Genomic DNA, 25,019 nt, shown 5'->3' with positions numbered 1-25,019 from the left:
ATCTAGCCATTCTTCCAAATAGGCTACTCCATTCTGTGGCAAGTGGTCCATAGGATGCAATATAAAAAGCCTGCAACTCAATCCTAGATACAGTATGTTCTCTTGAAAGTAAGTCCCACTGAGATCACTTTCTGGTACACATGCTTAATGTGATAGGGACATGTGCTCAGTAAAATCTTTAAAGGAGTCTTTCCTGTCTCTATATGTTCATTTTATATGGATGTTCTGTCATTCTGGATTCATGTGATGCTATGGGCAATTAATTCAGTGCCCTCACATCAGTTCAGTGCTCTGAAGCTCACAACAGCTTGATGCAACCATGAATCAGACACACCTGGTAGCGAAAGTGATCAGGAATGGATAGATTGGATAGACAGAGGGCAGCAGAAAAATACAGTGGTCCTCTGCCAAAACATTTCAGCTGTGTTCTTATGTGAGCTGAGTGTTCAGACTAATATATATATATATATATATATATATATATATATATATATATTCCATTTGCATGGCTGACTGTACTATGTGCATTGATGGCATCAGTGCAGCCCTCATTCCCACATCCAACAGGGTGGAATGGATTAACCCTCAAAGGCAGATTTCCAATGAAAAACACGAAAAACTGTGCCCACAAGCTTTTCTGCTCATTAATTAATTCAGCTTTGTTTTTCAGCACTTTAGTAGTCATAGGTGACAAAAAAATTATATGCAGGATGGCCAAGGAGAGATGGAGCATTCCATCACTTCTCTGTGGCCAACACAGAAACCAAGTGGGCTGCTGGAGAAGTGAAGTCCCCCTTTCCGCACGCAGCTTAGAAATGCTGCAGGAGGCTCTCCCTCTCTCCACTGGCAGCCCTCGGCAGGCTGGTAAAAAGTATATATTGGAGGCTGTCGCCTTTTGTGGGCTTATTTGCAAGGCTGAATTAAATCACCAGAACAGTTCCAAAGTTTTTAATTTCTATGCTCACCCCTCCAGCTTTTCAGCATATCTTTCCATTTCCATTCATTAAATTTGGGGACAAGCAAAAGGGACTTCCAAAGGTGATTAAAATGGACAAAGGGCCTTAGCTAAATATTTTTCAGACTGTGGCAATGAAATATAATGAATGAAGCTTTATCTTTGTTCTCTTATTATCTGTTTCACTTGGATAATTCATAGCCAAAGCTTTGTGGTGGAAGGGCTTCTGTCATCCATGAGGACACTTAGTTCATTGTGTCTTCTGCTGCCCACTTCAATTAGCTCATGGGCTTCTAATGAAAGGGGCATATTGGCTATGTGAATTTTAAGCATTAGCTAAGCAACAGGCCGATCGTTCCTGCTCTTGTAGCTGAACCTACATACCAGGAGATTAAATACGCACTGACAGGCTACCAGAATGACCCTGGGAAACATTAAGAGTTAGTGCAGCTTGGTGGTCCAAAAGATAGCTAAACTGGGGGGAGAGAGAGACCATATGGAAACCAGAGTAACTTTGATAATGTGATCTTTAGGAGCTGATAAGAAGATTCTGTTAACTCTTTCACTGCACTGTCTGGAACAACAGTGAGTTTATACCATAGTCTAAGGGCTTAGGCTGTTTGCGTTTGCCTAAGCTTCTAATCAGGCTTGATTGAAGCTCTTGTCCTGAAAGTCTTAGTTGCTAAAAGTTTGTTTACAGTTGGAATCTTCATTCTGGATTCTGCTAAACTTCCCGAGTGTTTAAAATTTGAATGCAGAGTTGGTTTTGTGTAAACTGACATAGAATCATAGAATTCTATAGTTGAAAGGGTCCCCATGGGTCATCTAGCCGAGCCCCCTGCAATGCATAGTATAATGTTACTATAGCTAGATTGGTGGAGGCATGATTTCCCATGCATACATGGGAAATTCTCCTGTTAGGGAACATCCCCCCCATATGTTTAAGACACATCCAGTTCATGTTTTAAGCTCATTACTTGCCCCAAAGAATCTCCAGAGCTGTAGTTTGTTAAGGGTACTGAGAATTGTAACTGTGAGGGGGAAACTTCCATTCCCAGGGTTCTTTGGGGGAAGTCAAAGGAATGTGTTTTAAATGTGTATTGGGTGTGCTTTTAAAAAATATCTATAAAGACAATTCTTATAGCATTATGGACATTTCTGTCTTTTTTTTCTTTGTCTTGCTCACTTAGGACAACTTGAGGTCAGTCTAGGGAGAAAGCATTCAAAATGGCAGAGCTCGCTGTTGAGAATGGTAGCTGCATGGACTGGCAGAAACGATGCCTTGCGTTGGAGACACAGCTCTTCAAATTCCGCCTGCAAGCTAGTAGGATCCGGGAGCTTTTGGCTGAGAAGGTGAGGCAAAAGCTACATTTTGTAACCAGTCTTTGTGGCTTATCCTTTTTTTTAATACTTTGATTTTGCTTTAAACAAATACAGATGGATATAGACAACCAAAATTACAAAAGAAAATTCTATAATAATAATGAAAAAAGCTAAAAAACTACAAAAAATATCAAAGTACAAGGGTGCTTATTCTTAAACTTTTGGATGAGGATAGCTAGTAAGAGAGACTGTAACCCCCCGTGATGAGGCCAGGGACATAAGTTTCAAAATCAAGTCTTTATAATGAAAAATCAAACAGTTTCAACTTAAATTTGATACAGTACCCTATAAGAAGGTCTAGAGAAATTGCCTGTCATGTTTTAATTTGCTTATTAATGGACTGATTTTTAAAAAAAATAAATTTCTCTAAGTTAACAACATTCTGAAATATAAAGGTAAAGAGACCCCTGACCATTAGGTCCAGTCGTGACCGACTTTGGGATTGTGGTACTCATCTCGCTTTATTGGCCGAGGGAGCCGGCATACAGCTTCTGGGTCATGTGGCCAGCATGACTAAGCCACTTCTGGCAAACCAGAGCAGCGCACGGAAACGCCGTTTACCTTCCCGCTGGAGCGGTACCTATTTATCTACTTGCACTTTGACATGCTTTCGAACTGCTAGGTTGGCAGGAGCAGGGACAGAGCAACAGGAGCTCACCCCGTCGCGGGGATTCGAACCGCCGACCTTCTGATCGGCAAGTCCTAGGCTCTGTGGTTTAACCCACAGCCCCACCCGCGTCCCTTATGCTGAAATATACACTATAATTAATTACAGTAACACCAACTGCAGTAGAATATCACAATAAAAACTACCATTAAAACATACATTATAAAATTAATTTTAAACGTTAGCTTATACAAAAATGTATTTGGCTTAAGTTTCAGAGCAGCCTGAGGATGTGGACAAGAACTCGGATGGCTTTGAAAACATTATTTTCAGAACCTGATTCCCACCCTATCCACGTGCTTGTTATTTAAACCCCAAGCCCTCTCTCGTTCATTAGAAAGCCTAAATTTAAATCTTCACCCAGTCAATGTTTTCGGAAAGAATTCCAGCAGAATGGTGACAGCACAATAAACTTGTCTGATTATTCCTGCACTTTGCCGAGCACCTGATGGCTGGACACCCCTGTGGAAAGGGAAATGAAGACTCTGGAGTTAATCCAGCCCTAGGGGTGTGGGTGTGTCAAGCTACCCTTTGTTGAGATTAGGGAGCAGTTTGGTTCAGTGATCAGGTTACTCTGTAACTGGCTGTATGGTTTTGTGATGTGGTTTTTCCTCTGAAGGCCAAAGAGTAAGCAGTTAAAGGCTGTAATTCAACAAAGCCTTGTCAGAAGTGCTAGGAGCGAGGGGAGGTTTTCTTCATCATTTTCAGGCTAACAGGATGGTTGCCTTAGTGCTGAAAATGAAAACTGACTAATTTTGTAATTTAGTAAGTGATTTAGTAAGTCAGTCGAACAATTTAAGAACTGAATCACACAATTCTAACACACAACTTAAGTACCAGAATTTCAGCCTTAAGGGCTAGTTCACAAATTTGTTTGCTAATTTCCTGCCCCTCAACAAATTCCTAGGGCAGTTTATAGTGACTCATTTGATAACTGCAGCATCAAGTGGTGACTTGTATGTATGAATGAACAAACCACAGGACGCCCATGCATATCCCTGCTTAGCTCTTCAAATTCAATGTGTGTTTTTTGAAGGATTTAGTTCACACATTCAGCTTTGAACATTCACCTTTTGAATTGTCTAGTGATAACTTATCAAGTGACTGCGCGCGCGCACACACACACACACGGGTGAACCTTCCCCCAAGTCCTTAATAAACATGTGAAGGGTTGTTAGAATGCTGTCTTAATAAAAGTTCTTTGCCCTGCGTTCTGCCATGCCTCTCTTGAGAAACTCAAAACAAATGCAATGCTAGCAATGATACTGCTCAAATGTTTTTTGGATGCTTTCCATGGAAATTAAAGTATGCTGGAGTTTAGAATTGTATGCATTGTATGCCTTTGCTAACTGGCATTTACTTGCACTCAGGGGTTTTTTTCCCCCCATGCAGTTGCACACACTGAGGAGAAAAGGGGTAATATTCTCTTGATGAGTGACATGGCAGGCTGTTGCCATGGCAGCATGATGACCCTGTTACAAATGAGCTGTGGGGCCTCTCAGGAGAGAGAGAAAAGGACTGAGAGAGAGAGAGAGAAATGGAGAGAGAAAATGGAGCTGAATCTAATTAATGCAAAAGAGAGTAAAAATCCAAAGAAAAATACTTTGATTCTGGCAGGAATGCCTGACTAAGCTTAGAAGTGGAGATGTGTGTACACAGGATTTCCTGGGTACTTTTCTCATGGGCTCATTTGAAGGGTGTTCATACTGACTGTTAATGCATCTTCACCCAGTTAATCTAGAAATGTGTTCAAGAATCTCATGTCTTTAGTAACTGGCATTTACTTACACAGTTGTGCACACAACGGGAAAGAGGGGTAATATTCAGTTGATGAGTGACATAGCAGTCTGTTGCCATGGCGGCATAATTGACCCGGTTAACAAATGAACTGTGGGCCATGAGTCTTTGGCCGCTCTCCTCACCTTTGGACATCATTCTGTTCAATAATAGGGCTTTATCTTTCTACAGCATGTGGGAGAGGACAGCTTGGTGGGCTAGTGATCAGAAGCGTAGGAACCGAATTTTGAACATCTCATTTCAATGTTTGTTTCACAGTTAATTAGCCGTGCAGTGCAGTTTTCTCATCAGTATTACAAAACATGATACATAGAAAGTGCAATCTGAATGCTCAGCTTATTGTTAGTTTGCCCCTGGGGAACCTTGAATAACACATGATACTCAAAAAGCACCATGAAATTAATACTCTTGTCTGATGTTAAACAGAGCAGCAGTTTTAACATCCCACAGCAAGACAATGAAGTGGTGAGAAGGAAGATGAATACTAATTATTTTTAAACTGAGCCAGGCTACATGGATTTTTATTAGCTTATCTGAAGGTTTGGCAGACTGTCAGGGGTTGCCATGAGAGCTTTAATGAATGCAGACAGTTTCAGTATCCATTCAGTTGGGAGGTAAGTAGAGTTCTTCTGTTCTCAAAGAACCCAGGTTTCTTGGGGAGATCAGTCTCTAAAATGCTGGTCTCGTTCAGCTTACTCATGAGAGACAGTGAACCATGTCAAAAAGTGGTCAAGTGTCAGAGTGGTACAGTTGCCATTGTTCACAAGAGCAGAAATATCACCAATAATGTGCAAATGGTAATGTCTGTGCAGTGACCCATGGTACTGCAATGAAGTTGAAGTTTCAGTTTGGGACAAAAAGGATGTTAATTTCCAGGTATTATTCCAAGTAGGGGTGTATGCTCCTTCTGGGGTAGTTTGTCCACATTTGGTCCCCACCCTGCACCCAGCTCTCATCTGTGGCTCCTAGAAGCTGTCAGCATGTGACAGCAGCCACACCCCAGGAAAGGGCTTTGACCAACCAGCTAAACCAGGTGAGGGTAGTCAGTGAGTCTCGGACCCTTGGTGAGTTAGGGACTTCCCCTGCGTGCGAAGACAGGCTCCAGCTGATTGAGCAGACAAGACCAACAGTGGGTCCAAAGGTCGAGAAGGTGGTTTTCTGCACATGCTGTAGAGGGAAGTGAGGGGCAGATGGGGCTCGTCAACCTGAGAAGGTTGCCCATCTAGGAAAAGGAAAACTCTGACCCTAAACCCCCTGAAACTCTGACCCTAAAACTTACAGGATATATTTTGGAGAATAAAAAGCTAGGGAATAAACCCTACACAAATCTGGAGTAGAGTCCATAAGACAGATGGATGGTGCCTTGTACGCATCCTTCTAGCAACTCCTGATGCCAACTTACTGCTCTGCTTTCCTTTGGAGTATATCAACGTGGCCGAGAGGGGGGGTGTCTTGTCATCTGGGCAGTGTAGGGCTTACATACACACTGCCCAAGCTTGTGCCCTGGGGAGGTCACTTTGGTGCTGCTAATGACTTCATCCCCAAAAGGTGCACTCCATTCTCTTTCTCGAGACAATGGAGAAGTCACATTGATCCCTCTTCCCTTCTGGGAATAGTAACTCTACAAGGGGAGTTACTGCACTTTTACCCAAATGGGTTTGCTGCTCCCCATCCAAAAGCATTGGTTTTCCTCAAACAACCCTCCAAGGAAAATGTTATGACAATTATTAAAATTAATGAGCTCTTGTATATAAGCTTGTGAGAACAAAGAACCTATGGGACACTGACCCATAGCCCTCTTTTCCTCTCCAGCAGGGAAAGTCTGTGTGCAGATATTGTTTTCCCAAGAAGAATGTGAAAGGAGGGGAGGTAATTTAGAGGTCTTCATTAAGGCATAGGAGAAGCCAGTCCAAGCCAGGGCAGGAGGAAGGAGCTGCAGACACAGCTCTGAATTGACACAGAGAAAGCCAGACTCTTGAGAAGAAGTGCAGGGGAAGTTACTTACATGAGATCAGGATGTTTTTAATGTAATTCCAGCTGATTTAATATCCATGCACTGCAATGGTAGTAGATCATCAGCAAAACGAGGATCAAACAGAAGCTTGGGTATCAAATTTGAATGGGGGGGGAAACCAGCTTTCTAAAATCCTTTCATTTACTTTGTCAAAATTAATGCTGAGTCAGTGCTTCAGCATGGTATTACCGCAGCATGGCGCTGAGTATCTCTGCCAACCTGGAACACTATAATTAAGGACGCTTCTGGAAAAAATGGGGCCGTTCCTGGCAATGCAGTTGAACCATTATTCAAGGGCATGTTTTGCAAAAGTGAATGTGGAGCGAGAGAATATAGGAGGACAATCAATCACTCAAGCCTATGAGGTGCGCACATGGGAGGTTGAAGTCTCCTGTGTAAATTGGGCCCCAAATGCCGTTGAATTTACATAATATTTATGTCAATCTCATACCTGTAAATAACATGATATGGGAATATGTGAGCATTGTTACTGCTTTCCCAAAGGTTTGATAAAGTAAATAGCACTCTTTGAAACGGTTTCTAGACATTAAAAGATCCTGCGCATCATCGTGATTATATAGTGATGCAGAATCTATCATAAGTCTATCAAAGAGATATGGTGAGTTGAATGCTAATGGTGAGCTGGTGGCTTCTAAGTAAGCTGCTTATAGGAGTGGTGAATAGCATGTAAAATGTACCAGAAGGTATCCTTTCCAACCATATAATGAATGTCAAAATTCACTAATGAGAAAATGATGGGTGATAGTACTGTTAAAGAGCTATGTTTTATAATTCTAGAAATGCCAGAGATCACAGTGACAAATGATGGGTTTTATTCTAAAGAAGTAGTAGAAGTAGTAGTACTAGCATTACTAGTACTACTGGTAGCACAGCATTTCCATGTGCTCTGGCACTCAATCACGGTCTTCCATGCGCCAGTAGCAGTTTAGTCCTGCTGGCCACATGACCCGGAAAGCTGTCTGTGGACAAACGCTGGCTCCCTTGGCCTGAAAGTGAGATGAGCTCCGCACCCCATAGTTGCTTTTGACTGGACTTAACCGTCCAGGGGTCCTTTACCTTACCTTTACCTTTTACTTTAGTAGTAGTGGTAGTAAACCGTTTTTCATGTCTTATTGTCTTCTGAAGATGCAAGAACTGGAGCAAAGAGTGGTTGAGGCAGAACAGAGAGCCCAAAATGCAGAGAAACAGGTAAGAGAAGCTTCTCTGATATCACTAGTCCCATAACATGTGAAAACCTTTACAGCTGGACGGGCACCCCAAGATTTCTAATTATACAAAGGTTTTCAGTTTCAGGTGACACATTTACACCTTACAGTGTTTATAAGCTTTTAATCATGTTTCTAAACTTGCTGTAGCAGCGGGAAAACTGTGTTCTGTGGGCAAAGCCTAAAAAGTATAGCCTTTGAGTCCTCCAAATCATATCCATACCATACATTTAGAACCCATGTCTCTCCCCTGCTCCCCCCCCCCCCAAAAAAAAAATCATGGGAATTGTAGTTTGTTAAGAGTGCTGGGAATTTTAGCCCTGTGGGGAGTACAGTCCCCAGAATTCCTTGGGAGAGGTCATGACTATTAAAGTGGTATAAATGTGCTTTAAAAGCATCGTGTGGGTGTGATCACAAGGATTCTCTGGCCGATTATTCCCACCATTTTTAGTTGCTAAACAATTTTTGGGACCCACACGGAATCCAGTTAAGCTACCAAGGATACTATTCTTCAACATCCCTTTTTAAGGGGGGAGGGGGAAAGGTGAATGGAAAATTACAGTCCAGGTTGGACCGCCATATCCTGGCCAAACTTGGCGGAGTGAATCAGGCCTGGAGGCTTGGCGTTTGCCGCTGCCTGTTACCAGTGGCACCACCCAGCTTGTTATCTAAGGGAAATGGAAAGGCATTTCGAAATGCCTTAATTAAATCTGACAGGCTTAGGAAGTGGTTTAATACATCATGTGGAGCTGCCACCCCACAAACAGGTATATTGTGCAGGGAAGCAAAAGACGTCTAGGAAATGAAATGACTTGTGTGCTGAGTCCTAAAGCCGGGTGTTTTTTTCAGCCCCTGAGTTCAGGGTTTTGGATGGTGTCTTCAATGTGCTCTTATCTTCAGATAAGGAAGGCAAAATGGTTACTGTCCCAGCTTGGAGGTTTCAGTGTAGAGTCACCACTCAGGCATCAGAAGAGCTGGGAGGGGCTCTTTCCTTAGACGGTAATTATTCCCAAGCTCTGATCCAAACACCGGCAGCTTGGCAGGCTAAGCTTTCTGGCTTGGGGTGCCACACGCTTGCCTTTCAGGTTCAGCGTAGGGGAGAGACTGTTTGCCTCTCTCTGTCTAATGTAGACAGACAGGAGGACAAAACACAGCTTTCTGCAACTCTGGGGCCAGGAATGTCCGCTGGAGCATAACCAGCTTTCATGAAGAAATTGGCACATAGACTGGGAAATATCCCGCACAGCATTGCCAATCTCAATTTGAGGCCTTTGAGGAGGAGGTCAGTAGGCTAGGGCCCCGGCGCCGTCAACATTTTAAAAGAGAAAAGCGGAGACTACATTTGGGAAGGTACTCTCAGGCACAACCAAATTATTTATGACATCCCTATAAAGCTTCTGTCCAAAACCCTGGAAGGGGACGGATAACAGAGCTGCTGGGATGGAGAGAGGGAGAGACATGTTCATAGAAAAAGAAGGGGCAGGTGCAGAATGCCTGCCAAGTGGCGATTCAGTGCCCCACTTATATGTACCTGTAAGACATGTTTGATGTCTTATTTCTTCTTGCATACTTGGGACTTTCTTGCTGTCTGAAGATGGCAGGCCTTCCAGGAATTTCTTTTAATTATCTTCTGGAAAATGTATTTTCCTTGAGCCTTTGAATATTTAGGTTGTGTATCCACTTACCTGGAAGTGGAACGTACTTCAGACTAGGCTGAGCAGTGCTGCTAATGTGATATTTTCAACATCAGATACCAGCGCTCTAGTGGATGGGATTATACGAAGGGACAAATGTGTGAGAGTTCTTTAAGAAGAATCTGCCCTGCCCCAAATAAGGGTCCATTAGTGAATAAGCAGTCTATTCCCACAAAGAGTCCAATGTGTTTCCTTCCCTTTCACCACCCATTGTCATTACAATGAAAGTGTGAGGGAATCTTTCAGGTGGAAGTTATGGAAGAGAAGCTGAAACTTGCCCACATGAAAACAAGCGGTTCAAGTGTACACAAGAAATACCAGGAGCTGGTGAGCAGAGTGCAAGAAAAGGATGAACTGATCGAGAAACTTGAGACACAGCTGGAAAAGCAGGTAATGAAGCTATTTTAAGCTGGGACACACATCTTGCCTCCACAGCCAGTGAGAAAGGTACCATCTGATATTATGGTGTGGTGCAGTGGTTAAGAGCGGTAGACTCCTAATCTGGGGAACCGGGTTCGCTTCTCCGCTCCTCCACATGCAGCTGCTGGGTGACCTTGGGCCAGTCACACTTCTCTGAAGTCCCTCAGCCTCACTCACCTCACAGAGTGTTTGTTGTGGGGGAGGAAGGGAAAGGAGAACGTTAGCCGCTTTGTGACTCCTTCGGGTAGTGATAAAGCGGGATATCAAATCCAAACTCCTCTTCTTCTTCTTCTTCTTCTTCTTCTTCTTCTTCTTCTTCTTCTTCTTCTTCTTCCTGCTTCTAAAGTGCATTTATGTCTGTCCAGTGGCGTAGCGTGGGGGGTGCAGGGGGGGCGGGCCGCACCGGGCGCAACATCTGGGGTTAGGGCAAATCCATGGGTTAGGGGGCGCAAATCCACGGGTTAGGGGGCGCAAATTACTTGCCTTGCCCCGGGTGCTGACAACCGACGCTACGCCACTGTGTCTGTCTCCCCCTTCTCAGGTCAATATTTATTTATTCGAAACAGTTATTGCTGCCCTTGAGTAGAGTTTCCAGAGCAATTTGTAGAAACAATATAACATACATAAATAAAACCAGGTGACATCCCAAATGAAATGGGTGAACTCATGCAATGGGACTTCCTCTTGCTCCCCTTGCAGTTCCCCCATATGGCACCCAAATCTGTTCTGGAGTGTTGCGGGTCCCTCTGAAGCCGATTTGAGAGAACTGTGGCAGGGAGGGGAAGGAAGGACAAGTCTCATTATGTCAGCTTGCACAACATTGGATATCCCCCTATAATAGTAATTAATACATTAGAAGAAGAAGAAGAAGAATATTATTTATTTATTTATTTATTTATTTATGACTGTAAGGGGGGGGGATTATGCCTGGCTCCTAAAGGATAATGCAGTTGGTGCCAGGCACGCTTCTCAATAGCCGAGGGAATTCCACAAATACAATCCCAGCACTGAGAAGGCTTTCTTTTTTTCATTCTAAATAAATAAATCTAATAACTACAAACAGGTTGCAGAAAAATAAGACAAGAAAAGAAAGGAAAGAGAAATTAGTTTAAAAAGAAGAAGTATGGGGCAGAAGAGTTAAGTTGTCACAACTGGCAATAAATAACCATAGGAAACAGCTATGTGATTTAAGTCAATAACAGAATATATTAAGAGGGAAAAGATGCACTGAGAAGGCTGAGAAGGTTTGCCACCAGCTTTACTTTAGATGGCTGGAGCACCTGGTAGAGAGGCTCTAAATATGACTTCAGCACATAGGCAAATTACTATGGGGAAAGTGTTCCTTCTGGCACCTGAGTTCAATGGTCTAGTTCTGATTTGTAGGGAAGTTTCCACAAAGTCTCCAGAATATTCCTTACTGCTATGCAAGAATTGTGCAAGAATAGTGAGCTGTTGCCCATGGCTACACCTGCAATTTCTTCAAGTCAAATGGATCCGCTGCTGTCTTATAACATTTGTCTATTTCTCCTCTTCACAGAAACAACTGAGAGCGGATGATGCTAAAATTGTCCAAGAAAAGGCTGCCAAAATTAAAGACTGGGTGACAGCTAAACTAAGAGAGGTGATGGCCAGTTTGTTTCTTCCACACCCCTAGTCCATAGAATTGTACAACTGCATTGGCATGAAAGGGGTGCTTGTAGTGACACCTCAGTAGGGATACCCTCCTCTGCAATGACATGTAAACTTCTGCATTGCACTGTTGGAGAAGACAATTTGTACAGCTGTGTGCCTTCTTTTGTGTGCTGATGGACTGTAGAACTAGGCCAGTAATGACCTGGGCCAGTAATGACCTCGGGTTACATACGCTTCAGCTTAGATATGCTTCAGGTTACAGACTCCGCTAACCCAGAAATAGTGCTTCAGGTTAAGAACTTGGCTTCAGGATGAGAACAGAAATCGTGCTCCAGCGGTGCAGCAGCAGCAGGAGGCCCCATTAGCTAAAGTGGTGCTTCAGGTTAAGAATAGATTCAGGTTAAGAACGGACCTCTAGAACGAATTAAGTTCTTAACCCGAGGTACCACTGTACTTGTTTAGTAATTTAGTTAGTGAAGTCCAAGCTTATTGGTTAAGCAGATCATCGTACTGTTTGGCCGTAAATATACAAGACAAAGAGAACTCTTCCTAGAGATAGGCCTTCCTTTCGAAGAACGTAGGAATTTTCAATTAAATTTATCTTAATTTTCTTGAAATTTTATTAAAGCCAAAAGTCTGGACAGAACTGTTTGTAAAAGAAATATACTTCAAATGATTTTTTTTAACATAAAGTGTTTTCTTCTACTGTTTCACAGCTTGAGATGGAAAACCATTACCTCAAGGGTTATAACCTGAAGCTGACTGAGCAGATCAAAGTTCTTCAAGCAGCGCTGCAAGGTAAATATGTAATTTTTAAAATAAATGTCTAGGAACCAGCAGGGAAAGTGAAAAGAAGAACCCTCAGATCTCTGTGCGTTTCACTGCCATTTGTGGTTTCCTTCTAGTACACAGAGGCAGAATGAGCAGAATATGATATTTCCATTTTCCATCATATATCAGTTTTTTAAAAAATATATACTTTGAGGCAGGCTGTCTGTGAGATCTCTGTTTCTGTCTCCATACTAATGGCTGGTCTATTAATTCAGCTGTAAAGGCTATAACTAATGTCAGTGGCAGAAAATCCATTACCTTTAGTGGGGCAACATCAAGCTTTAGATATTATCCTAGGGGTGAAGCTACTTTCTGAAAATCATAAGCAGATTTTCTTTTTTCTTTTTTCACTACGCACTCGGTCATTTCCTGACATGTTTGGATGCTCACTGGCCAAGTTCATGGGTCCACCTAAATGTGGATTGTAGATGTCCTGTGGATGTTGCTTTAACACCAATGTTGTTCTTGTACATGCTAAGTACAAGAACTGCAAAATCTCATTAACCTCTCCGTCCCAAGTACATTCTTGTACAACTAAGAATAGCCCCACCCTTTATGTGGCTTATGCAATTGCCGAGGACCAACCAGTGTATCTGTTGCTACATCGTTATTTCCTGCAGCTAGTACATAAAACCCAGATGGGGATCCTGTGGCTGACCTCCAGTTGTTGTTAAACTCCAGACTCCCATTAGCCTTAGCCAGCAAAGCCTATGGTCAGGGACTGTAGGAACTGTAGTCCAGCAAGATCTGATGGGCCACAGGTTCCCCATCCCTAACCTAAAGTATGGGTAATATTGTTGTGCCTTTTTAAACCTATGACATGTATAGTATGTCACCCAGCCCAATCGTGCATTACATTTTCTATGGGCCTGTTCACATAGTGTACAATTCATACTGGGGCATGATGGTAAATATTGGGTTCCCATGCCTTTCTACTGCACATAGATACATTAAAAGTTACTGGGGGAAGCCTACTTCGCATTTATAGTGTTTGTTCACCCTCTGTGCAACTAAAGACATGGGTTCTTTGTACTGGGTCCTGAAAACTTCATTCCTCAAATGTAAGGGAATTGTATTTTCCAAATTGCGCTCGTGCGCTCTCTAACAGCAAATTAGGCATAGCCATGATGCATAGGCAAGCAACCTGGAGCACAGAAGAATTGTATGGAGGTGCATGGAGGTGCCAATCCTGTGCCAATATTACCTGACTGGCCTCAGTTTTCTCTGCAAGCGCAAGCACCTTTCCAGTTGAAAGCTTTGCAAACAACTTCCCATCCGTTTTGATTGCTAGCGGAATGAAATGGTTGCTATAATAACCTGGTATTAAGTGTTCCCAAAATGCCACCAATCAGACAGCTCTGAATGATACATTGACTCCTGCACATAATTGTACTGTCTCATTGTGTCTGATTCAATTCAGCTTCTCCAACATAGGGGCTAATTTGAACCAGGGTTTAATCCCTTGTCTTCCATGCTCAGCATGGCAATGTGACAAGTCAAAATGCGTAAAACATTGCCTTTGAACATATGCAGAGTGGATTTTCTTCACTTTTAAATAGCCACAGTATCTCCACTATGCACCCAAGTGTGTTTGGGGTTAATAGGCAGAACTTCCAAAGAAGAGGTCCAGCCTCATGAGTCTCTTTAGCTCCTCTTTTTTTATTTTTGTAAATTTAACCACCTCTCTGGAAATAAAATCAATCTCTTGCAGACATCTCTACTGATTAACAGATTTATCTACTGTTTTGTTTACCTGGAAAACTGCAGGTACATTTACCATGTACTTTTGACAGCATTATACTGATTATTGATTTTGCTGGTTACAAAGGAATCTTTCTCCTTTAGTGTACAAATGAGGAATGCCATTTCACTAGTTCGTTGCTCAAAATAGACCTGTAAGAGCTATTGGGGGTGTTATAATCTGAACTGTATTATCTGGCCATATTTGTCCTCTAATTAACAGATCACCAGAACCATCAGCATGGATGGGTTGGAGGGGTTTCAAATGATTTGGGCTTAAAGATTATAAATTCCTGTTTTTAGAAGAGTGGTCTAATGGAACAAGTTTTCTACATATGATTATCTTGGCTGGCTTTGAAAGAGAAATACAGACAAATACATAGAGGATAAGGTGATTCATGGCTACTAGTTATAATGGCTGTGTTCTACCTTGAGCATCAGAGGCAGCAGGTCTATGAAACATCAGTTGTTGGGAATCGCAAGTGGAGAGATTGGTGTTGCACTCAGGTCCTGGTTGGTTGTGAGAACAGAATGCTGGACTAGATGGGCCTTCTTATGTTCTGACGTCTTTTCCCAATTGCAGATTTGATGACTGTGCCTTCTGAAGAATCTGTTTCCAACTGCAACATCCAGCTGTTTCGAGACCGATTGTCCTGCCTCCTTGAGGACTCAGACCGGGATTCCAGGATTCTTGCAATGGACATCAAACAGGCATATCAGAGTGTATCCATGAAAAGGGTTCCTTATATAGCAAGTGTGGTATTTATGAATGATGCCTGTGTAACGGGTGAGGTGAACAAATCGGTGCCTTCTCGGAGCTCACTGAGGCTTATCTCTGACTTCCCAGACTACCAGAACTCTTCGGTAAATGACCTGGTCCCCATCTGCCCATCATCAAACCACCAAGCTGAGACTGTGAAGTTTCATGGAGCTTTAACTTTTCAGTCTCCCCTGGAGGAACTGCAGAATTCCATTGGTGATTCAGACAAGACATTATCTGACTTGTGCAAGCCAGCAGATGGACTGAGTACTGACTTCGGAACTCATAGGTTGCGCTCATCCTCATCTGGGGAAGTGAAAAATGTTCTTAATGGTTCTCTTTCAACATCAACTCCAGCCCTGAAGTTGCCAAAATCCATTACTTCAACCTCTCACAATTTCCCAGGAAGGGAAGCTGGACTAGGTAACAGCATGACCCTCCCCAAAGTTCGGACTCCTAGCAATCCAAGGGACAGCATCCTGCTTGCCAAGCGGCATTATAGCCAACCACAGTCAGGGGCAGATTCCTTCCATCATGTGGCGAACAATGATATCGGCACTTTTAAGCCTATAAGTGCTGTTTCACATTGCCGGGGACAAGTGGAAGAGACGGATATAGATGAGGAAGTAGCTGAGAACATGGAGATGGAAGACTGTTTGGGGGAGGAGGCAGGGATGGATGAAGAGATTCACCAGCAATCTTGCTGTAATAAGGAGACATGGACTTCTGAAACCAGAGTGATGGACCCAGGAGGCAAGCCACCCACTCCTCCGCTGCACAGATTTCCATCTTGGGTAAGATATTCAGAATTCAGTACATGCCCAAGACTTTAATTCACTGCATTTTTTATTAAAAAAACAACAACCTACCAACAACAAAATCATTGCAGCTTGGAAATAACTGTGCATATTGCAAAGGTGTTGTTATTTCAATCTAATGTTATATATCCACATGTTATATATTAGGGACAAATTCTGTTTGCCATCAGAGGAACTGGAACAACTAATAATAAGATCTAAAATAAATATACAAAAACTTCTAAACAATATTCCAACCCAAGTTGTAGCAACAGAAACCAAGATGCTTTTGTAAATAATTTTTCCCATATCTCTGCAAGAATTTTCATATCTCTGTTCTTCTTTCCTTTTTTTAAAGATATATGTAGGTATTGAGAATGAACATATATAGTGCTCGCTTCGGCAGCACGTATACTAAAATTGGAATGATACAGAGAAGAGAATGAACATATATAATTTTGATATGAACGTATTTTCTCCTTCCTGTTCTAATTTCTTGTGTGTTTCACAGTTGCTCCAGGGTATATATCAGAGATTGAAATTACACCTTATCAAGCCAATACAACTATGACCGCTGCTTCCCTCTTTCAAACAGAATTGGAGGTGCATTATTTGTAGGAGAGAAGCAGCTGGTAAAAAGAGTGTGCTCAACACCTCCCTTTCTCTTGCAGCTCCTCTTCCCCCATGCACCCCATCCTCTTCCCTCCCGGTGTATGTTTCCAAGAATAGTCTATTTACAATTAAACTGTAGGTGGACCTTTTGTGTCTCCCTTTCTATCCAAAAGACAGCTTACACATTTGTGCCACCTGAAAGATATGCTTGTAGTTCAGTTGCTAGTAACTCTCTCGTAAAGACGACAGGACCCGAAGAAGGGACAAAGCAGCCCAAGTTGCCTTAAGTTCACCAAAAGTTACATTTTTGCTTTGTCTTTTCCCCTTGACCTTTCCCCCTTGTTTTAGGAGAGTCGGATCTATGCAGTAGCCAAGTCTGGCATGAGGCTTTCAGAAGTGGCTCTTGGGAGTGACCCTTCTAGCCGGAGTAAGTACTAGCCAAAATTGTCCCAAAGATTCTATACATGACCAGATACCGCTAGTGTTATCTGGTGGTATATTTTCAGAACATTTGGTCATGTAAACTCTTCTGTGATAAATGTACTACGGACTGAATTTATACCACATTTGCTGGTATACTGTATATTTGGTGATAAAGGGCATTTAGTCACAGAAATGTGCTCCACTAAAGGGCACCTCCATCAATTATGCTTTCTTTGTTGTGGAGATACGGGAGATGAAAGATGGGTAGTCTTTACCAACACATAGTCTTTCAATGTGGTTTCAGATATAATGGTCATTTGTTAATCTTGGTCAGAGCCCCTGTTACCACATAAATGTTGATTATCCACATAGCCCCATCTAGCTAATTTAAACCCATCCATTTAAACATGCTGTGGGGATACTAATTGCAGCTTGTCATTTTTCTTTCTTTCCTTTACGTATAAAAATCTCAGCTTCAAATTCTTCAAGCTATTCACCCGCTGGAACGTTCACCTGCCTCATTTACAGAAATGTCACTGTGCCTGTGTACACCATGCTAAAAGGGGTAAGAACGATGACACTTGTGTTAGGAGCAATATGGGAAGGTGGACAACTCTGTGGGAACAGATGTGGAAAGCAATAAATGCGTAGGAGAGCTCATAGCAGGGATGGAGGAGAAATTTGTTCAGTCAACATTTTAAAGAGAACTGATCTAATTCTCCAGTCCTGGCCCATATGTAAATCTGAATGCAGGTATCAACTGAATTATGCACTTCTCTGAGTTTTGTGATGCAGTTTCAGTACAAATAAAATGCACACAGTAAGGTATATTTTATATTAAGCATACCTATAAGTGCATATTTTATGGGGAAATGCTTTGAAAAGCATACAATATGTATATTTTAGGGAAAGAATGTGTACAAAATGCATATAACAAGTATACAAAATGTGTGCTCCAGTGTTGTGTGAACAATTTACACACAATTTTGGTTTGTGTTTTTCTTAAACCTGCCAAGAAACTAGACAGAACAGAGCACATGCAAAGCAGACATGTGATGGAAATAGGTCCTAGGAAATCTAATTTCTTATTACTGGCAGAAAACCATAAGCAAAGGTAATTACATTTGTAATAAAGCTATTCAGTTTACTGAGAAAGGGGGGAGAATCAAGCGAACATTCAAATCAGGCAGATGACCATCATACATACATACATACATACATGTAATCTAACCCCCATGTAAACTTTGTGCAAGCAAATCAGGATGAAGGCTCATCTGCAGGTCTATCATTCAGTCTAGGTCAGTCTCCTTGTATGCATGAAGATGTCTCATACTCACATGGCTACACCTTAAATTGTCTAGATAGCCGTTAAGTGAATCTTGCCTGTGCTGTATGTCTGCACACACACCACACACACGCTGCCTGGTCTCAGCCTCTTCCCAGAAGTCAGAAAGACCTCAAGCTAGGCTCATATTTGCATTTGAAATTACAGGCAATGACCACGTTAGACGCATCCGAATGATGCACAACCCAGAAGTAGGCCCAAAATACCATAAAGACGTCATGGGAAAGCGCAGAGCGGGCTTACTTTTTGTTCCCCATGAGATACTTTTTCTGCCACAACCTGTTAAATACTAACTAAAATAAGACGATGTTGTTGCACGCCAACCCAATCTCCAATCAGTTCAGGATCTCAGGGGTTCCAAGTGCTTACAGTTTCCTGAGATTAAGGGACAGCAGAGACTGTAATGTCTTAAAGAAACAGTTTAATTACACATATATATAACCTGAGCCTACGACGGAGGGGCTCACGGCATTAACACCACAAGAAGGTCTTGCTTCTCCCATAGCCACAGCCTTGGATTCAAGCAGAAATGATGTGTATCTCTCCTTCCTAAGCTTCTGCCTTTTTTTTTCCTAACCCTAATTGCCATTGGTAGGGCAGGCATATGCAAACTCGGCCCTCCAGATGTTTTGGGACTACAACTCCCATCATCCCTAGCTAACAGGACCAGTGGTCAGGGATGATGGGAACTGTAGTCTCAAAACATTTGGAGGGCCGAGTTTTCCTATGCCTGCTCTAGGGCATAGAGAATGAAATGAACAACTATAGGGGCTTGCTTCTTTTGATCTAGGGGCAGAGTGTAGAGACAGAACAATGTAACTGGTTTTCTTGTGCTAGCTCTTTTTTTTCTTTCTCGTAAAATGTATATGCTGCTTGACTGTACAAACAAAACAAAAAACCTCAAGCCAGTTTACGAAAGGTTCTTGTGAACTGTGATGCCTACGTTCCCTTTAACCCTGACTTTGGAGGCTTGTTTTCCAGAAAGCTACCCAAATCAGCAACGTTCCTTTCTTAGACGATTCCTCCGGCTCTGATGATGACTGCGGCTCTCATGTGAGCTTCAGAACCTCCAATGCAGGATCTGAATGCAGAAAAACAAGCATACCAGGCAGTCCTCGCGCAGTGAAGCGAGGTAAGAGGAAGGAAGTGCAATATTGCTTTCTGGATTGCTGGGAGAAGGAGCTTTAAAATGATTTAAAAGCATCTGCAGGTAGCAGACCAGAATCATCAGGGAATTTGGGGCTTCAACTGTAGTAGAACTATCAGCACAATTCTAGGCACTTCCACTTCAGTGGAGCTTACTGCCAAGTAAGTGTGTTTTTTAAAATCCAGTCTAGAGATTATCTTTTATCTGCTATAAATTATAAGTCAGCTCCCCAGCATATAGGGAAAAGTTCATAAACTTTACTGCAATCCTTCTGTTAGTCCAGCTGAAATCTTGCTGCTTCAGCTCTAAAAAAATGAACATCTCAAAACAGGTCATACACTAGGGAAAAGGTGTGTCAGTTTTGCCTTTGCAATCAAGGCGTTTTGCTAGTAATGTTAATTTGGGGTTATTAGATGACTGGTAAATAGGCTATTTGGGACGCGGGGTGGCACTGTGGGTTAAACCACAGAGCCTAGGACTTCCCGATCAGAAGGTCGGCGGTTCAAATCACCCGCATCGGGGTGAGCTCCCGTTGCTCAGTCCCTGCTCCTGCCAACCTAGCAGTTCGAAAGCACATCAAAGTGCAAGTAGATAAATAGGTACCGCTCCGGCGGGAAGGTAAACGGCGTTTCCGTGTGCTGCTCTGGTTCACCAGAAGCGGCTTAGTCATGCTGGCCACATGACCCAGAAGCTGTACACCGGCTCCCTCGGCCAATAAAGCGAGATGAGCACCGCAACCCCAGAGTTGGCCACGACTGGACCTAATGGTCAGGGGTCCCTTTAGCTAATTAGGCTGTCAGATGATTGGTAGTTTTGTGAGCCTGTTTCAATAGTTTTGGTTCTGCATGCAAGCTTGGTCTTATTGAACCAGGCAAGCATGCATGTTCTTGGGTTCTTTTTATTTCTAGCAGGTGTCTCTATGTCTTCACTAAGCTCGGAGAGTGACTACGCCATCCCCCCTGATGCCTACTCCGTTGATGAAGATTATTCTGAACCAGAGCACAAGTTGCAGCGGACATCATCCTATTCCACGGATGGTGGAGTGTGCAGTGTAAGCTATCCCTCCCATCACCAACACCATCTGCACTTTGGGCAGTCTTAGCATCAGCCTTTTCAAATAGAACAAATCCGGTGCCTGCCACCTGGCGAGGGGTGTGGCCTAGGGAGAGGGATGTGACTGGGGAGGGGTTCTGGGCTTGGAGGAATCCCAAAGGAATCCAGCTAAAGAAGGTAGGAGGGCCTGAGGTTCCCCAGCCCTGGTTTGCACCTTGTCCATTGCACAGGAAAATATATCTGTTTTATTTCATCTAGGAGCCACTGGAGAAATCTGGCTATTTGCTGAAAATGGGCAACCAGGTGAAGGCATGGAAGAGGCGGTGGTTTGTGTTGAGAAATGGACAGATCATGTATTATAAGTCCCCGGTGAGTTAGTAGCAAATCCTCATATTCAGTAGTTTTAATAAACTACTCATCCTTTGGCCATCTTTGATATGTTTTTTTATCCCCAATATCAGTAACAGAATTGAGATATTATTCCCTCCAAAGAACGCACACAAAAACCACCATCACTCACAGTCCCACCTACTAAAACTGGGGCTGTTGATTAATTTATTGATCAATGCATGTTTTCAGCCCTAATTTTTAAAATATTTATTAGCAACATTATCATGTCATTGGTGCTTTCTCTGCTGTGAATATAGTAAACCAGCCACGTATGCAGAATGTTACCTGGAGGTTGTGCCTCACCTTTTCTCCATCCCTTATATCGTATTCCTCATTGTCTCTTGCATTTCCTTCCTCTCTCCAGAGTGATGTCATCTGCAAGCCCCAGGGGCAGGTGGAACTGAATTCTTCTTGCCAGATCATACGGGGTGAAGGATCTCAAACATTCCAAGTGAGCATTGCTTTTGACCTTTGTTTCTTATTTCTGAAGTCTAAAGGGCACTAACAGAGATTGGCAGGGAGAGAAAATGTTTTAATTGAGACAACTTTCCCTGTCATGACAAACCTAAATTGAAGTTCTTGGTTTTGCCCTGCAGAGAAGATCAGGCAGATTAAGTTCATATACTAGAAGACCTGAAACCTAATACTCAACGTAAACTTAACCTTTAATGTTTGAAGAAAGCTGTAGAAAGGTTTTGACACAGCCCACTTTCCTGTAAAGTCTCCCAAGTATTATTGCACTTCTGTCAATAATGCAGAAACGTTTAAATTACAGCACTTTGATCTGTTCAGATTCATTACACATACTTTTAAAAAAACAATTGAATGCCTTTTATTCCATCATACATAAAATATAAGCACAAATAAAAATAGAAGATGCAAAAATATCAGAAATGTCAACAGGGGCCACATATCCATTCTCTTAATCTGTCATCAAAATCGGAAGATGTGAGGATACAGATACATTCTCAAATCACACGAAATTTCGTAACTATCAGCCATATTTGACGAAGGTTAAATCCTGCTTACATCACTTATACTCATGATGGCTATTTTCTACCTCCAGTGTCTGAGGGAGTATGCCACTGAATACTGGTTGTTGAAAATCCCAAGTGGGGAGAGAGCACTGCTACACTTGGGTCCTTCCTATGGGCTTCCTGTAGGCATCTGGTCAGCCACTGTGAGAACAGGATGTTAGACTTTGAGGGACCTTCGGCCTAATCCAGCAAGGATCTTGTTATGTTATTATGTCCCCTTTGTACAAAACTTGCAGTAGTGCTCCTGCAATGTTTGCAGAGCAGTGCTGCCGCTGGAATTTCTTCTGGAATTTCTTACTTCTTCTCTGGATATCACCTAGCCCATGAATAGGCAAACTAAGGCCCAGGGGCCAGATTTGGCCCAATCGCCTTCTAAATCCGGCCCACGGACGGTTCGGGAATCAGCGTGTTTTTACATGAGTAGAATGTGTCCTTTTATTTAAAATGCACCTCTGGGTTATTTGTGGGGCATAGGAATTTTTTCTTTTTTTTCCCTTTCAAAATATAGTCCGGCCCTCCACAAGGTCTGAGGGACAGTGGTTTGGCCCCCCACTGAAAGAGTTTGCTGACCCCTGACCTAGCTTGATTATTATATCCTCAAATGGCATTGAAGAGCAACTAATTTTTTAGGTGTGTGTCATAATAAACAACACACTGGCAATTCATCTCACTGAGTGCGTCGCAGTTCTGCTCCCCACCCCGCACCCCCTTTGGCAGCTCATCAATGCCAATGGAAGAAATAGCTGAACAGCTTCCTAGCTTTGTGGGGGGCAGGTAACAAAATGGATGAAGAGTCACAGTGCCTCTATTATGTTTCTAAGGCACTTTTATCTTGCCTTGAAAGGTTCTAGTGATTGTGGCCAGAAAATTAGAAAGCAACTCATTTACTGCAATAACAACATTAATATGGCAAAAGCCTTCATGCTTGGTTGTAGCAACATGTAATGTTTCCTTCACCTTTAGCTCATCACTGAAAAACGAACCTATTTCCTGTCAGCTGACTCTCCTAACATTCTGGAAGAATGGATTTGTGTCCTTCAAAACATCCTGAAGGTGCAGGCGACCAGTCCTACGGAAGTCCCTCTCAGTGATGCCAAACCCACTGTGAAAGGCTGGCTCACCAAGGTACTGCATATCTGCACCAGAAACAGTGGCCTTTGCCAACCTGCTGCTCCTTAGGTGCTGTGGACTATAATTTCTATTGATCTAATGGGAGTTGTGGCCCAGAATACATAGAGGGCACCAGGTTGGCAAAGGCTGAGATGCAACACAACTGTGGGACAGCACAGGTAGATTAATATCCACTACAATAAATACGCAGAAGAATTAAACCCAACATTGATAGACTGTAACAAACCTACTGTTGCAATACTTAATTGATAGGTTGATTCACATAGACTTTGAACTCGGATTCACCATCTCGTCTCTCAGGTGTGGGCTGAGCAGAAGAGCTTTGGCTGAAGCAGAGTCTGGCCCTTTCAAGAGCTACTTTTTCATTGCTTTGCTGAGTATACTGTAGCAGCCTGAAGGCAGCCAAAATAAAAAGCTCCTCAAAGCAAGGTTCTACTGTCTTAAGCGGACCAGGGCTTCTCCATGTAGCTGGTTGGGGACATTTTGACATGATCCTCTTTCCTACATGATGGTTGGACATCCCCCACCCCTCCGACAAGGTTTGAAGCAGTGTTTTAGTACAGCAGTTTCTACGGGTTGGAATTTAAATCTAGACAGCCAAACCAAGTTGGTCTAAGTAAGAATATGGTCAAACTCAACAGTGTCTTATACTAAACAAGAATTTAAATTAAATAATCTTTAATAGGAAGCAGAATATCTTTTCCTCTGTAGATCTTCAGAACTATATTTCAAAACACAGCAATCATTATGTTTTTTTATCAAAGAGGGGAGAAAGATAGAAAAGTGTGTGTGTGTGCAATTCTAAGTTTTCCAGAAAAATGAATGAACCCATGCAAACGAGTTGAAAGAAAATCTTTTTATTCCTGGGCTGTTTCTGCAGGTGAAACATGGACACTCCAAGCTGGTTTGGTGTGCGCTGATTGGAAAAACATTTTACTATTATCGCAGTCAGGAAGACAAGGTATTTTTAATCCGCTTTTATATTCAGCGTTTTTCTCATCGGTCCTAGTCAATAGCTCCTTACACAGCCTGTAACCTCCTGTTTTTATTACTATTTATTGATTTAACGCACACATGTATTTTCTACCATGCAGCTTAACCTGTTTGGCCTTCTTTTCTCAGTGCCCCCTTGGCCATTTGCACCTGCGGGAATCAAAGGTGGAAGAAGTAGATCGCTCCTGTGATTCTGATGAAGATTATGAGGCTAATGGTGGGGGGCTACTTTCTTCACATTGCACCCTGGTTATTCACCCTCCGGAGCAGAGTCCCACCTACCTCCTCATTCGTACCAAACAGGAGAAGGTATTTAGGAAAATAATAATTAGCCACATTACAGAATAGGTGCATTTTAAATAATAAATTCCGTTATTTAAAATGTACCTATTCTATTACATGCTCGTGGGAGGGCTCCAGATTATCAGCAATGGAACATTAAGTACGATATGCTTTGCTGGGAAAATGTGACAGTCATATTTTCCCAGGTACAAATTCTTTGCAATTTTAGTGCTTGCAAAGTATAACTTCCCTCCAGCTGTGAGGGAAGGAGTGCGTCCCTGTTATAGACTGAGAAACAAGCTGCATTTGCTGGAGACTGAAGAAATTAGCCCTGTACATCTATCACTGGTGCCAGATGATACACCCAGATGGTATGCTATATGTTTATAGTTCTTAGGTTGATCTATGAGATTTTCAGCTCAGTCTTCTTTGCCCTTTTATTCCAAGGATACCTGGTTGTACCATCTGACCGTAGCAGCAGGAAGTAGCAGTGCAAAGGCAGGCACTGCGTATGAGCAGCTGATTGGGAAGCTACTAGATGCAGAAGGAGACCCAAGTAAGTCTAAAGGAAAATATTTTTCCCAGAGAGCTTGTTGTGTTGTTGTCATTTGTCAACATGGTGGCTTCCCCTCCTCCTAATCCAAGGTTGTAACACACAATTTTGAAGCACAGGAATTGGAAATGTTCTGG

At 42.5% G+C, this 25,019-nt stretch overlaps 1 protein-coding gene across 6 annotated transcripts in view; it reads left to right on the top strand.

The window, feature by feature from the left end:
* The window catches only part of PLEKHH1 (pleckstrin homology, MyTH4 and FERM domain containing H1), a 44,501-nt gene that overhangs the window by 4,319 nt on the left and 15,163 nt on the right, over positions 1-25,019 (top strand). For 2 of the 6 annotated variants that reach the window (XM_083604148.1, XM_083604149.1), the window contains exons 2-17: positions 2,146-2,308; positions 7,963-8,025; positions 9,983-10,126; positions 11,694-11,777; positions 12,505-12,586; positions 14,943-15,913; positions 16,877-16,955; positions 17,425-17,516; positions 19,278-19,428; positions 20,352-20,494; positions 20,755-20,865; positions 21,251-21,337; positions 22,887-23,048; positions 23,935-24,015; positions 24,177-24,356; positions 24,777-24,885. In XM_083604148.1, the coding sequence (XP_083460274.1) occupies positions 2,183-2,308; positions 7,963-8,025; positions 9,983-10,126; positions 11,694-11,777; positions 12,505-12,586; positions 14,943-15,913; positions 16,877-16,955; positions 17,425-17,516; positions 19,278-19,428; positions 20,352-20,494; positions 20,755-20,865; positions 21,251-21,337; positions 22,887-23,048; positions 23,935-24,015; positions 24,177-24,356; positions 24,777-24,885 (2,665 nt within the window). In that variant the 5' untranslated portion in view covers positions 2,146-2,182. Of the gene's footprint in view, positions 1-2,145; positions 2,309-7,962; positions 8,026-9,964; positions 10,127-11,693; positions 11,778-12,504; positions 12,587-14,942; positions 15,914-16,876; positions 16,956-17,424; positions 17,517-19,277; positions 19,429-20,351; positions 20,495-20,754; positions 20,866-21,250; positions 21,338-22,886; positions 23,049-23,934; positions 24,016-24,176; positions 24,357-24,776; positions 24,886-25,019 lie in introns of all 6 variants that reach the window. The other 4 variants (XM_083604145.1, XM_083604146.1, XM_083604150.1 and 1 more) reach the window with 3 other exon arrangements.

Source organism: Podarcis filfolensis (assembly GCF_964270895.1).
Source record: "Podarcis filfolensis genome assembly, chromosome: 1".
Lineage (NCBI taxonomy): Eukaryota > Metazoa > Chordata > Lepidosauria > Squamata > Lacertidae > Podarcis > Podarcis filfolensis.
Note: the sequence above shows the minus strand (reverse complement) of the source record. Positions and strands in the feature narration are given on the sequence as shown.